This window comes from Oryx dammah, unplaced genomic scaffold, assembly GCF_014754425.2.
Source record: "Oryx dammah isolate SB20612 unplaced genomic scaffold, SCBI_Odam_1.1 HiC_scaffold_25, whole genome shotgun sequence".
Taxonomy (NCBI): Eukaryota; Metazoa; Chordata; class Mammalia; order Artiodactyla; family Bovidae; genus Oryx; species Oryx dammah.
In genome coordinates this window covers 32,858,784-32,874,170 of record NW_024070209.1, presented here as the reverse complement: position 1 = coordinate 32,874,170, position 15,387 = coordinate 32,858,784, and the positions used below count along the sequence as shown (strand labels likewise).

General features: G+C 39.8%; 1 protein-coding gene across 19 annotated transcripts in view; it reads left to right on the top strand.

Moving 5' to 3' along the window:
* Positions 1–8,032: 8,032 nt before the first annotated feature.
* NRXN1 (neurexin 1) overlaps positions 8,033–15,387 on the top strand; it is a 1,211,037-nt gene continuing 1,203,682 nt past the window's right edge. For all 19 annotated transcript variants that reach the window (XM_040224802.1, XM_040224806.1, XM_040224800.1 and 16 more), the window contains exons 1-2: positions 8,033–8,238; positions 10,963–12,627. In XM_040224802.1, coding sequence (XP_040080736.1) covers positions 11,856–12,627 — 772 coding nt within the window. In that variant the 5' untranslated portion in view covers positions 8,033–8,238; positions 10,963–11,855. The remainder of the gene's footprint in view (positions 8,239–10,962; positions 12,628–15,387) is intronic.

Below are 15,387 nucleotides of genomic sequence, written 5' to 3'. Positions count from 1 at the left end.
TTTTTCTTATCCTATTCAAGACCTATGTATTATACATAAAATGTATTGAGATGTATATATTTGAGAGAGGTATTCTTGCTTTCTCTGTTGTAACATTTTGTTTTCTACTTTCAATTTCTTCAAAATTAAATGCCACAATAATAATTTTATAGTATATTGTATAAATTTCTCTGAAAAATGTTACAACAGAAGGATATAGTGAACAAGAATGTGGGCTTTAGTCTTAGATCTGGGTGTCATTCATCCAGAAGTAATCTATGGGTTCAAGTTAATTGGGTTCAAGTTAATTTGAGTCTGTAAGCCATACCTTTTTGAAAGGCAGATGGACAGAGAAAGAGGGAGAGGAAGAGAGAGAAAAAGAGAGAGGGGAAAAGTAAGAGCAAGAACAAGAGTGAGAGGGAGAAAGTGAGGGAGGAAAACAGCGAGAGAAGGGGAATGAATACGAATGTCTGCTGCTCAAGGTCATACATGCATTAAAGTAACATGTACATAAAGTCATCTAGCCGACTGCTTCTTATACTAGTTTGCCCCATATGTGTATTTTCCCAAGCCTCTCTATCATGTATATGCTGTATTAGTTTCCTAAGGCTATCATAACAAATTAGCACAAACTAGGTGATTTAAAACAGCAAAAACTTATTTTCTTACTATTCAGGAGTCTAGAATTATGAAACCAAAATGTGAGCAGGGTTAGTCCTTTCTTGAAACTCTGAGAAAGAATCTGTTCCATATCTGTCTCAGAGCTTCTGGTGTTGCTGACATTTTTGGCATTCCTTGGCTTGTAGCTGTATCACCCTGATTTCTTTGTCCTTATTGATATATTCCTTGTATTTCCTCTGTCTTCAAGTTTTTCTGTCCATATAAGAACACTTGCCTTTGGACTTGGTGGTGGTGGTTTAGTTGCTAAATTATATGAGACTCTTTTGATCCCACAGACTGTAGCCCACCAGGCTCCTATGTCCATGGGATTTCCCAGGAAAGGCTCATCCTAATCCAGTATGACATCATCTTAACTTTAGTACATCTACGAAGACTTACTTCCAAGTAAGGTCACATTCACAGATACTAGAGGTGAGAACTGCAACATATCCTTTTGGGGGACAGAATTCCACCCATAGTATGTCTAAGCAGCCATTAAACTAGAGAAGCTAAAGGATTTGTCTAGGGTGCTAAACAGAGTTAATAACAAAGCTAGAGCTAGGAAACATACGTTACTGAGAATGCAGTGTTTCTTCACATATACCAAGCTGCTTAAAAAATCATCTTCCTCATTCCAGTAGATAAACCTTTAATCTCGATTTTATCTATGTATTCACTCTATATTCTTGGCTAGATTTAGAACATATAAATACATCTTTTGAAATATTGAACTCAGACAAAAATAATGCACAAGTGTGAGTTTGCATGTGTATGTGTGAACATAAATGTGAAGGTGACAAATTGGCAGCCCATGTGCCATTTCCAAGCAGTGAAGAAATCTGTTTTGTCCTGTACAATGTTGTTGTGGAGGTTATTATTATTTTTAATGATTTATGATTTTAGAAAGCAATAGATTTTATATAAAATTTCAAATTTCCAACAGCTTCTGAAAAAGAATATGATCTGGAAACACTGGGCCCAACTGACCACAATCTGCTAGAGCTGGGGTGTGGATGCCCTTTTTCGAAAAGTGTGCAATCTGTAATTGGCCACAGTGCCAACCCATCCTCATTGTTTCCCCAGTTCGGTTTACCTCACTCATGTATGTCTCATGCTGGACTTGCTTACATTTCTGTCTGCTCTCCTTGATCTACAGAAAATTAAATTGTCTAGTATTGTACTATAGTTTAATTCAGTGGGATGTCTAGATCAAGTGCAAACATTTTAAGATTTAGTTCATTTCCATTTTACTGTTATATTTCCTTCAACAGGAGAAAAGCTCTTATAAAAATAAAATTCTTGTCAATTTGGCTTTACAAGTAACTTCAAAAGCCCAAGATTAGTTTTTGTTTAAAAAGTCAGTATCTCTAATTTGTAAAATTCCAATAGTGTATACTGAATATCTACCATTGTCTTTTATTTTTAATATACTTATCTTTCAGTGTGTATGATTAAGTGTATGTGTGATATATAATTAAATGAAAAACAGTATTAAACAGATGCAGTGAAGAAAAAACTGGGTATGAAAAGTAAACATAAGCACAGGAGAAGGAGAGAGCCCTGGAAAAATAATGAGGCTTAAATATATACATATAAAAATGAGGGGGATTAGTTTGTGATAAGATGGGAAACAGATAAACAATAAACAAACAATAATTCACACAAGATGTGCCTTAAAAGCTACCTACAAATGATTTCAATATGCCCACACAGAGAATTGATTCCACAGATTGTGAGGGTAGCTGAAATTAAGCAAAGGTACAATAAGGTTTTGAGTCTCACTAGCATCTAGAACTTCAGCACAGCTCTTGATCTTCCCTCAAAAGTCACAGTAAGGGAAAATAAATTGTATTGGTTAACTTAAACACACTGGCTGCAGGGGCTCCATGAAAATAAGCGTAAAGCTAGATTCTGATGGATGAGAAAATTCCTTTCCTGAAGTCTAGCCATCGGAGATGGGAGGGATTGACTGTGAGTAGGGATGTGAGTGGATTTCCCTGGTAGCTCACTGTTATCAAATCTGCCTGCAATACAGGAGACTTGCAGGATCCTCGGGTTAGATCCCTGGCTCAAATATGTGACTAATCAGGGAATAAAATTACCCCCACAGGGATTTCTCACAAATTTAGTTTAGTAGCTGCTATTCTTCTTCAGAAAGGTTTTTCATCATTGTGAGGGGAAGGAGAGGTGGGAGGGAGGCATGAAGGAACATACACAAGTGTTAGTGGTACCCTAGATTTAAGAACACTACCCAGCAAAAGCACTGCAGGGATCCCATATTAGTGGGGAGGGGGGTGGGAGGGGGGTTCATGTTTGGGAACGCATGTACACCTGTGGTGGATTCATGTCAATCTATGCCAAAACCAATACAGAATTGTAAAGTAAAAATTAAAAATAAATAAATAAATAAATTAAAAAAATAAAATAAAATAAAATAAATAAACAAAGTATATATATGAGAAAAAAAAAAACTCTCTAGCAGGTGTATCAGTTAGAACCTAAAGTACTATTCTCAAGTACCTATTCATGTGCTTTCTCTACTGTGGCTTGACACATTAGTAATTATCATTATTCAGGTAATTTGTAGCCATTAAAAACCAGTCTATATTCTAATTACTGAAAAATTATATACTCATGTGAAAGTAGCCTAATTTTACTTTGCCAAAGATTTTTTTTTCAAATAGTACAAAACAATATAACATGCTGAGTTTGTTTATTTCTCTTGAAAGTAACTTAGTAAACTTCATGAGAAATTATAGGGCTTTTTCTATATGAAATTTCTAGTATTTTTTTCCATTCTATAGCTGAGTCGAAAGACCCAGAATTATTGTATTTCCTTGCATTTAAAAACTCCTCTAAGTTGTTTTGTTGAAAATGAGGTTTACATAGTGGCATGTTCAATAACTATTCATCAACTTTTGTTACTAAGAAACCATGTCGATTCATACAAAGGAAACCAGCTAGACATTTAGCCACAAACCAAATAACAGTGTTGTGTTTACTATTAAAATAAATAAGTTGTAAACTAAACAATAGCATTCCAATTATGCAACAGTGATACTGTCATTAAGCAGAAGAATTCACTATTAGTCCGAAATTTAGTTGAGAATATCATTTAATCTAATCTCAACCTAGTAATACCATTATTTCAGTAGGAAAAAATGGCTTTCATTTTCATCACTTGTATCACAGCAAATAGAAAATCCTTCAAAATGATAAATCTTATTGCTCTTTTAAATTATCTACTATCTTTAGTGGAAAGATATTTAATACATATCAACTCATATTTTCCTTCATTATTACCATACAATTTTCAATCACATATTTGTAAAGCTAAAACCCTCTTCCAAATTGATATGTCTTGGAATTCATGGGTATCTCAAAACCTCCACATTGCCTTAATGTTAATTGAGAAAGTAGGTGTTTACACTGATCTCCTAATGTTAAAGCACAAGCTATGATTGCAGCAATAAACACAGAGTGTCTCTATATTCATTTCTCAGTCAAAAAAAAAAATCTTATCACTTATTTTCATTTATTTTTAGTGTAGAGCAAGCTTCCAAGTTAGGATGCTCATTAATATTTAATACCTTATGGAAATATATTTGTTTATGGTGATCATGCATTTCCACTTTCATTGTTGCAAAATGTTTACCAGTTTATGGTATGAGATATTATGTATGTTTCCATATTTGGGTTGTTAGGAATTCTCCCAATCAGACATAAGCATAAACAACCTCCTTGATTTCACAATTATCTCATTTGTTCTGAGTAGTAGAAAGGAGCAGAAGTTAAAATCCTTCACACAGTACTGTAGCCTAAAATTGGTAGATACCCTTAGGTGACTGGAGAGGAATTAATCCTAGTTTCCACCTTTCTAAAAAAAAAAAAAAAGGTACTAGATTCTTCTGACAAATGTTGAAAGTGTCAATCACTCAGTACTGTCTGACTCTTTGTGACCCCATGGACTGTAGCCTGCCATTTCCTTCTTCAAGGGATCTTCCCGACTCAGTGATCTAACCGGCATTTCCCACTTGGAAGGCGGATATTTTTACTGTCTGAAAAAGTAAAGATAGGGAAGCCCCTAAAAATATTAAATTGCTTCATATTTATTTCAATAGGAATCATTTTACATCTTACCTACAAACAAAAAAAGAAATAATAACATTAAAAACACCCCATCTGTTTTCATTAAGATACTTTATATAGTATTTGCCATTAAGGAAAGATATTACTAGTACATTCCAAAGTTGACTGTGTAGTTTCCTGAATTCCTCTTGATGAAACTCTTAAAAAAGGAATGAACATTAATTAGCACCTGTATTGTGTCAAGTAGTGTGCTAGGCATATTCGATCATTTGATGAGAGGCAGTGTAGCGTGGTGTTTAAGATCACAGTCGAGTTTGAATTCTTCTTTGCTCTTATATTACTAGGTGTGACGTTGACTGTTGGTTAACCTCTCTGTGCTTCACTTTCTCACTGGTAATATGAGTAAAATCCTAGACTCTTTCTTATAGGGTTGCTGTGAGGGATAAACTAAGCTAATGTAAGTAAAATACTAGAACAGTTTGGCATGGAGTAGACACTCAGCATCAGATATCGGCATTATCTTCACCAGATCTAATAAAGTGTCATTATCTTTATTTTACTGAGGAGGAAACTAGTGTTCAGAGAGTTGAAGCAATTTACATTTGGAGACAACACAGCAAGTCATACTTTAAAGAGCTTTTATCACTAAATTATGTTGTGATTTTTTTTCCCCATTCTATATACATACTGATAGTTTTCTCTCTGCATACTTACTGAAGGAAAGAGATCTTTTGTCTGTCCATATCTCTTAGACTAGATACAGTAGTTGCTTTAAATCTGATAACTGCAAAGGAGATTATTGTAACACATAATTTATTGCCTCACAGTTTAGATTGTGTGTGTGTAAGGGGTAGGCACATATGATTTTTTGTTTTAAAACTTATACATGAAGAATAATAATTTTAATATATCTCTGAACTAGAAAATCACAAAAGACGGCCTGTAGAAAACTACAATCCAGTGGAAACACTGTGTAGACCAACTGAAGATAAGATCCAAATTCACAAAGGTAAAATGAAAGAAACTAAATAATTAATCAGGTCTTACACACTGGTGGCAATCAATGGGTTTTAAGAGTCCAGGTAAAAGATAGGATTTTGACTCTTAAGAGAGCCTCTAGAAATCTGCTAGCATCATCAGATTTACTGAGGAACCTACACAGATCTTAAGGGTATCGTGGAACCTTTTTAGATTCAATTCTTATAAATTAGCTGTCCCGTCTACTTACTTTTGTAGTAAGCTTTACCTCTATAAGAGACATATGTAGGCAAACCTTATATGCTATTTGTTCTAGAACTTATTGACAATTTTTTTAAAATACCCTAAATGAGGTAGAGTGTATTTGTGGTCCAAATTCACTTAATGACTGATTAACCTTAGATAAGGTATTTTTCTGAGACTTAGTTTTACATTATTTAATAATTCACTTAAAAAATTTATTATGTTAGCAGTTATTAGTTCATTACATTCCCAAAGTAGTCCTGTGGAATAAATTGGCACTCACTAGTACCCATACTTTACATTCAAAGAATCTGGATTTCAGAGAAATAATTTCCATTGGGTCAGAGAGAACAGAATGGGCTTGGAACTAATAGAAAAAAGCTAGCATTTATTCAACACAGTTCTAAACTATTTTATATCTATTTATTAATTTAACCTCCACAACAACAAATAGATAAATTGGGCACTGTTAACATACCCATTTTACAGATGATGTGACTGAGGCATTGCAAGATTAAGCATTTTACTTAAGGTCACAGCTGCTACATGGCAGAGATGAAATTCAAGCCCAGGCAACCTGATTCTAGTTGCCACACTTTTAATTACTTGACCACACTGCCTTTCTGAAGCCAATAAAAATAATACAATTTATTCCTGTATCCAAGTTATTTAGACTCTTAGACAAGCAGTGAAAGTATAAATAGGCTTATCAAAAGGAGTGAGTTCTGGTTTCTTTGGCAGGAAATGGATATCAGATTTGGAATGTATATTATTTTAGTACTCCTGAATTTGTCTACTTTTTACAGTTTTGCTATATAGGGCCGAGATGCAGAAAATAGTCCTACCTTAACAATATTTAAGGCTGAAGCTATTAGGCTTGTGGTACTGAAATAAATGTCTGCTTTTTCTGCTCTAAAACTAACCCAGACTAGGAATATAATAGGGTTAGAAATTTAAATGTCCATAGGACTCAAACTATAATCAAGCCACACACCTCAGACTTCTCTACCACCTATTTTGCAAGCTTCCTTTAGATTTAACTCCTTTGTCACCAAACTCAGCAATGCCTACTGGGCATGCCCAGTGATATGGTCAGTGCCTTGTATCAAGTTTCACTTCCTCCAGGTTTTACCAGCTGCAAAAGGAAGGAGGAGACAGAGCGAAGAGTTAAACAAGAACAGAACTTGGTTCAGTTCCGGATGTCCATGGCCAGGGCAGAGCACAGAAAGCTAGGGGAGGAGAAGGGATGAGGCGACGCTACCACCAAAGTACCTTGTCCAGTAGATGAGTCTGGGCTCTTAAACTGGCACGTTAACTGGGTGGGTCCCTTTTGAATCTTTTTGGCAAAGCTTGGGCAGATCGTGAAGATCTGAAGTGATCACTCATCCCGGGGCCACTGTAAGGGGTGGGGCAGGGACTGTGGATCTGGGGGAATGCCAGCGACTGTGTGAACCTTGCCTGTCTCTGTATTCCTCGAAGAGCTGCAGCTTTTCTAGGGTTCCAAGCAAGATCAAAGTGCACAAGTAAAGCGAGAGCTCATCTTAATCACCGACTCCTTGGCCCCTTCCTTTAGGCCCTGGAACCAACCCTCTCAGATACCGTTGCCCAATCACGACAAAACCCCGGAGAAGTGGAATCTCCACACAGCTTTCCGTGGGTCTAGCAGGGGCCTGGGCATGCTCAGTAGGCTACGTGTTTCTCTCTCTCGCTCGCTCTTTTTTTTTTCCCTCTCTCTCTCTCTCCCTCTCCCGCTCTCTCCTCTTCCTCTTTTTCTATATCCACCTCCCCTCTCTCTCATGGGGGAGGGTGGGTGGTGACAAGTTAGAAGCACTTGCGTTAGGTCCCCGCCCCCAGGATCGGGCTCCCCCGGCAAGAGGACGAAGCAAAGGCAGAAACACACCTCACTGCGCAGCATCCCCACCGGGAGGGGCTGCGCCCGGCGGGCTGAGCCCACCAGTATCCCAGTCTGGGGACGGCCCGCCGCTCTCCATGGTACTGCGGAGAGCTCAGCTCCGCCCTTCTCTTTCAGAAGGACAGCACCCAACGTCACGTAACCCAGCCTTCTCGGGCTCCACGACCGCCTCCTCCTTCCCAGCTCTTTCCCTCTCCTCCTTCTTCTGCTCCCCTCCTTTGCCTGTTCTCCCCTCCCGCACTCCTGGAGATAGACGCTCAAGCCTGACGCCTCTCTAAAGGCAGCAGCAGTCGCCTTATCCACAGACCTCAGGAAATTCGCTTTGACCGTTGCATGCCTCAAGCTCTGGTTAGAGCTAAGGGGGAATAACCGGGCAGGTAAAGCAGCTCAATTTGTGTTGGGGGGGGAGGGGATGGGGCGAGGCTAGCTGGAGAAGGATATCTTTCCCCATTGTAATTGAGCCAAGATCTGCCACAAATGCACGGGGAAGGATGGGTGGTGGGAGGGTGGAGGAGTATAGATCTTGGTTGTTTTGCATGAAGCTTTTTAAATAATGGCAAGAAGATGAGATGGTGGAGCTGGGGTAGTAACTTGAAGACTGAATGCAGTGATTTATTAGCAGAAAAAGAAAACGGGCAAGTTAGAAACCAAAGCAATAAAATACATCTAGAGCTACATCTTTCTTTCCCTTCCCCATCAGCCCCATGCTGTGCCTATCCTTAATTTGTGCAGTCGACTCCAGGCTCCAAGAAACTGCACTGGTATTAGAGATGGGGCTTAGAGACTGGGCGGGAAAGCCAGGGAGAATTTTGGGTGTGCATTGGTATTAAGGGACTTTGAAATATCCAGGGAGAAATGATAGGCGCTTCTAAAAATCCTCTCAAACATTTCAGGTTATTATGATACATTGAATAATGCATGGAAAGGTGTGTGCATGTTTGTGCGTGTGTGTGTTACCATAAACATATTAAAATAAATGCAACTGCAGCCCATGAGCATACTGTATCGATCCTTCCAGTGGCTTGGGAATGAATTTGATTCTAGAAATGAAAGAAAAGATTAATGAGGCTGTTAGTCTGCTTTTGAATTAGAGCGCTTCTTCCTTTGGCTGCAGTGAGGTTGTTTTTCAGATCCTTTTATTTTATCCTCTAATTTGTGAACTCGCCAGGTTTTCCCGGCACCTAGAGAGAATCCTTTTCTCCATATAAATACAGATACTCTCTCACACACAATGAGCTTCCTCTAAGAACTGGGAGAGTCAGTTGACCTCCCCTGTGGTAAGAATATATATGTTTTCCTCCCTCTCTTACATTCCTTAAAAAAAAAATTGTCAAGATATGCATTGTTGGAGGAGGGCAACAGAGCGGTGTAAAGAAAGGTTTTATGATCTATGGAATGTCAATTAATAAAACAATTGATTCCAACTGACTAACAAAAAAAGAATGATTTTCTAACACAGGAGCTTGTAAATGGTTTCAAAGCACTTACTCTTGATCTTGAAATTTCAGGTTTATTTCACAATGACTGAAAATTTCACAGATTTCTGAGTCCACTTAAAAAAATGAAAGTCTTCTGAATAATATGTCTTTTAGAATGATTTTTAAGAGCACTTTTCTTTGGGTTTGGAGTAGGAGTAGACAAGATATGGCTGGTGATTACTCATGGTGTGGCATGTATCAGCCGTAATAAAAAAGCAACTGAGATTTTAATGTCCCTTTGCTAGTGGGCAGTGTGTGTAGTGTGTTGTCTGTGTGCTGAAAGAGAGAGAGAACCGGTCATCAATTTCATCTGGGGAGGAACTTGAATTGGGATCCCCTAGCTTGGTGGCTCTCAGATGACACCTGTAGGGATTGCTCTGTACTGAAGACAAATGTTCTCGGTTCCCTTCATGGAGGAGCAGCAGCACAATGCGGTGCCATAAATTACTGCTAGTTTCAGCTTGTAGGGAAAAAAAGTGTTAATTGGATAGTGAGTTTCTGTGTCTAGGCAATAAACTGGTGTCTGTGCCTGTGTGTGTGGTGTGTGTATGTGTTGGGCGGGGGGAGATAGTGAGAAATGGAAATGGTGAAGGAAATACATATATTTTCTTAACTGGACCAGATGATACATTGTGACTTTCTTGGTTAAAATATGAGAGTAATTTTTGGTTAAAAAAAAAAAAAGCCTGAAAAAGAATTCACTATATATGAGTTCTATACCATTACAAGAACCTGTCAGATTAGAGTTGAATAAGGAGAGATGATTTAATAGTTTAGTGAGTAATTCAAAGATATGATTTTAAATGTGAGCTTCCTCGAGCCATAGCAGCTAAGGTGACACAGTAGCTATTCTAACCACACAAATTCTAAGAGCTGACAGCCAGAAAGGACTTGAAGAGGAGTTAAGATTACTGCACTGTTAGGCAAAATATTAAATACTTGACTTTAGAGGAGTTAATATTATGGCAGTTGAGACACAAATGCTGCTGAAAACAGACATCTGACTCCAGTGAGGTATTTTCTCCTATAACGAATGATTCCATCAATAAAAAGGAAGAAAATACTCATTTGAAATTTAAGAATCCCAAGAAACCATCGGTGTTCTTCTCTCTCTGAGAAAAATAAGAGTAGGTATACTAAACAAATCCATGCTGGGAGCTTCCAGTCAACAGTTTGGTATGCTTCGCCTGTTGTAAAATCAGCTATTAACTGAGATTTAAATAGGCTGTATTTTTATTGTCCATATAACCAGTGCACATATAAGCAGAAGTTTCTAACAGAGTCTTTCTCTCCCCTCTCCTTTTCATATATTTTAAACTTTCTCAGAAACATTAAAATATAACATTAACCAAATTTCTATTTAAAAGGAAAACCTTGGGAGGGTTACCTATGAATGATTATAATAAACTACAAGGGTGTAGTGGTGGCTGATTGTAAGAGTGTGATATTAACTATTAGGAGACATTAGTTCTTCTTACTTATAGATCAGGACAAATAAGTTCCTTCCAATAAGGTTAACTCTGACTTGCTAATAACAGCAATTATATACCTGATTTCTGGGTTGAATAATGATTATATGATACTCAGACTTTAGAACTTAATTTTTATTTTAATTCTCTGCAGATTTCTGGGTCCTTATAAAAAGACAAAATAAAACCAAAACGCATCACCAACACACGACCAATTGATAACACTGGCATGTTAGCTTGGCCTTGCAGAGACGGAGAGGAGAGAAGAGGAGCTGGTGTATTTTCCACCTCTAACAGCTTCTGGCTATTTCACAGCTTCTGTGTTTGAACCCTACTGTTGGGGAGGGAAAAAGAGAAGTAAAACCCAGCCCCTGAGGCCATGTGCAAGGAATTCTGCTTTGGCTACAGTGGTACTGGAAGTCTATGATAATGACAGAAGACGCAGGCCTTTGAAGCTACTCGGGTTGATAAGTGGTGCCTTATTGGTTTGGACACTGCATCTGGAGGAGAAACACCTGAGGTGTTACCAAGCATTCAAGGATCCTGGTTCTTTGCCGGCATCTTACTTCCCTGGAAAGTGTTTGCTTTTTACCTGACTCTAACTATTTCCCTTTTGCCTGGTACCACTGCTGATACCTGGCAGACGATGATATTTGAAGAGTGAAGTTATCTGTCGACCCCACCGATGCCCTTGGACTAGTTCATCGGACTCAAATGGATGTGTGATTTCCCTTGATTTTCTGTTGACACCTTTTTCCAGAACGTTGCTTCCAAAGTGTATCCTCCCTTTGGTCTGGAAGTTCTGTGGCTGCCCTGCGCTGCTGGGGTCTACGTTTTCCAGTTGGGAGGGGACTATAGGGAGAGAGGGAGGGGTTGCTGGAAGAAGAAGAAGAAAAAAAGAGCTAGATAAAGGAGGGGACATCCCTCCCACTCCTGCCTGTCCCCTTACCCGACTTCTTTCCGGACCCCGATTTCTGCATCACGGTGTCCAAGATCATTTTGACCCTGTCGGCCCCGGCACCCCCCCGCCGCACCCCAGCCCCGAGCATGGGGACGGCGCTTCTCCAGCGCGGGGGCTGCTTTCTCCTGTGCCTCTCGCTGCTGCTCCTGGGCTGCTGGGCGGAGCTGGGCAGCGGGCTGGAGTTCCCGGGTGCTGAGGGCCAGTGGACGCGCTTCCCCAAGTGGAACGCCTGCTGCGAGAGTGAGATGAGCTTCCAGCTGAAGACGCGCAGCGCCCGGGGCCTAGTGCTCTACTTCGACGACGAGGGCTTCTGCGACTTCCTGGAGCTCATCCTAACGCGCGGCGGCCGCCTGCAGCTCAGCTTCTCCATCTTCTGCGCTGAGCCCGCCACGCTCCTGACGGACACGCCGGTCAACGACGGCGCGTGGCACAACGTGCGGATCCGCCGGCAGTTCCGCAACACCACGCTCTTCATCGACCAGGTGGAGGCCAAGTGGGTGGAGGTCAAGTCCAAGCGCCGGGACATGACGGTGTTCAGCGGCCTTTTCATTGGGGGGCTTCCCCCGGAACTGCGCGCCGCGGCGCTCAAGCTCACGCTGGCCTCCGTGCGGGAGCGAGAGCCCTTCAAAGGCTGGATCCGCGACGTGCGGGTCAACTCTTCTCTGGCCCTGCCCGTGGACAGCGGCGAGGTCAAGCTGGACGACGAGCCGCCCAACAGCGGTGGCGGGAGCCCGTGCGAAGCAGGCGAGGAGGGCGAGGGCGGGGTGTGCCTCAACGGGGGCGTGTGTTCCGTAGTGGACGACCAGGCGGTGTGCGACTGCTCGCGAACCGGCTTCCGTGGCAAGGACTGCAGCCAAGGTAAGGCCCGATGACGCTGGAGCCCTGGGGCCTTGGCCTGGGCCGGGTACGGGGAGGAAGGGCGAGGCAGGTCGGGGCCTGTGCATGCGGGCTTCCTTCTCTGGAGAGCTAGTGTCGCGTAGGGTCCAGGTGAAAACCTGTTTCTGGCCTCTCCGTCTTCTCACCTCCCACAGCCCCTCCCGTGGTCTCTTGGGAAAGGTTGAGCATTCCCCATTTCCAGGTTCAGTTTCCTCCCGGGGGCCCTTTCCACTAGTCCTGCTACCTTCCAAGTGGGAAGTAAAATGACCTCCCTTCTTCAGTCCTCAGGTTCTTTGCCAAGCCGTTGCCTCTCTTCACTGGACTGGGGCCCACCAGAACATAAAATGTGCTTTTCCTCTGTCACCACTGTATGTAATACACAGATTTGCCCCGTAAGATGCAGATTGGGCATACGTTTGGTGAAAAAATGAAGTCAGGAGAAATTGACCGTGGTTGAGAATCCCCAGATAGTTGGTCATGGGCAAGGGAGAGAGGATTCATAGACACAGCTGTGCCTTTACGAGTAGAGTGGCCAGTCCTGCTCCTGTGGGGAAAGAGGGGGTGGGGCGTGGAGTAGGGCAGGACTTGGGCAGAATTTCTTGATTAGGAGGAGGGTTCTTGGAATTAATGGCAGTTTCTCTGGCTATGTCCAACATTTGTTGGTTTAATCAAATTGTTTCTGTGGTTTCTTGAAGTGGGAGAGAGGTCAGCTCATGTTTAGAAGTGTTAGAGATTAAATAGCATATTTCTCAATCAGATGACTTGGGAAGGTAAATAGTAGAGAGATTTAGACGTTGGACTGGGAAGCTTCTGCAGGCTAATAAACAGGGGATGCCTATGAAGCACTGCAAGAAATTTTCCAAGATAGTCAGCTAAATATATTTATCTGAGTAGTGGAGGCCAAGCTGTTGTTCTTAGGGACTGAAACTGTGCAATTTAAAAAAAAAAAAAAAAAAAAAACAACCCTCATACCTCTAAGTTTAATTTTCTCCCTTTTATACATAAAATTCAGTCATTGATGTATTCTTCCAATGTTGCTACATAACAATGACCAAGGAAAAATATTGTTGTATAAATACAGGAAAGACTGTGAACAAAAGGTGAATAATATGAAAAAGAAATATGAATGTATCTGTGGATGAGCAGGAAAGATGTCAGGGTTTAAAGTAGATAGCTTTCGGGTCAGATCAAGACAATCAACAACATATGGATAAATGGCATTTATGGCTGTTTTTTAAAGGTGAATTATTAAATCTTATTTTGAAAGCTTTAGAGACAAAAACTCTATGTATGGCTGTATTTTATTGTATAATATCTTCTGGACATGTTTTGTTTTTTTATTGCTGACACTGCTAAGGGGAACTAGCCCTTGTAAATCTTACTAGACTTGGCAGTTCTCTCTTACCTGACTTTAAGAGAAATGAAGACTTGATAAAATTTGTAATTGTTTAAACAACAGAAAGGGGGAAAAAAAATCTAGTCATTAGGAGAGTTCTGTAGCCTTCATGGTTTTATGAAAAAAGAGTAAGGTGTGATTTTACTGCTTTCTGCCTCCATGAAGGTTTTTGTTTTCATGTATTTTGGCTTAAATAATTATAGAGGACTGTGTATCCCATGGCCTATACTACACTTTAGCTTGATCGGTAAATTTCCATGGATTTAACATCAGATTTTATAGTTATGCTTTATGAAAAATGGAACAGTATATGCTTTTTTCTCTGCCAAATCTAACTTGATTGTAAGCCATGAATAAGTTAGCTACATTTGATGATTTGCTATAGTATAATTTGAAGTTGCATACCTCTGCACTGATACATAGAAATGAATAAAAGATGGGCATTATTTTATGGGACACATTGCTCTAAATATCCCAATGCTGCTTTAAAATACAAAGCAGACAATTTAAGGAAGAATACATGAAATATAACTTCCTTTCTTAAGTTAGGAAACAAATATGACACAATGACAGCTTGTTCTGTGTAGGAGGGTGTTTTAAATGAAAATTTTTATTTTTCTGTGCATTTTTAACGTAGGAATCCAGGGATGTGCATAATCAGAAACAGTTAAGAGTGGAGAAAGCATGGCAAAAGTAATATTTTGAAGAGAAGCAGAATTACATATCTCTGAAATGGAAAATGGAGTGATAAAGGCAGAGTCAGTCTCCCTAGAAAGATTGGCTCCATTTTGCTTATTTTCTCCGTTTCATGTGTGTCAAGTGACTATTAAATAATTAATTGAGAATGGATGCCTCTCCCAACACCAATCATGTATTGATGGCTAGGGATAGATGATTTGTATTCAGATGAAATATAAACAAAACCCTGCCTGTAGCCAGTATTTACACTGATTGCCACATTTAAAAAAAAAAACATGGTGATTTAAAAACAAACCCATAAGCATTTGAGAAAATTTGGAAAAAAAGATTAACAACAAACATTAAATAATTTTCAAATTATATCTGGTCCCAACTACAATTTTTTTAACTTGATAAAAATTCTAATATTTTAGTTGCCTTTGTATTCCAAATACAATAAGAATTATTAAAAAGAAAATTTAGGAATATTCTCTTCTTTCTAGAGTGCCTTTAAACACCTTCTGCACCTATGGATTTCTAGAATATCTTCATTTAATGAGCTCAATTTTATCCTTACTCATTTGTTCAGATAGCCTGACAAGTTTTATTTATTTATTCATGTGGTGATGGAAAGAGAAAACAGAAAGGTTACGTGTCATGATCAGGTT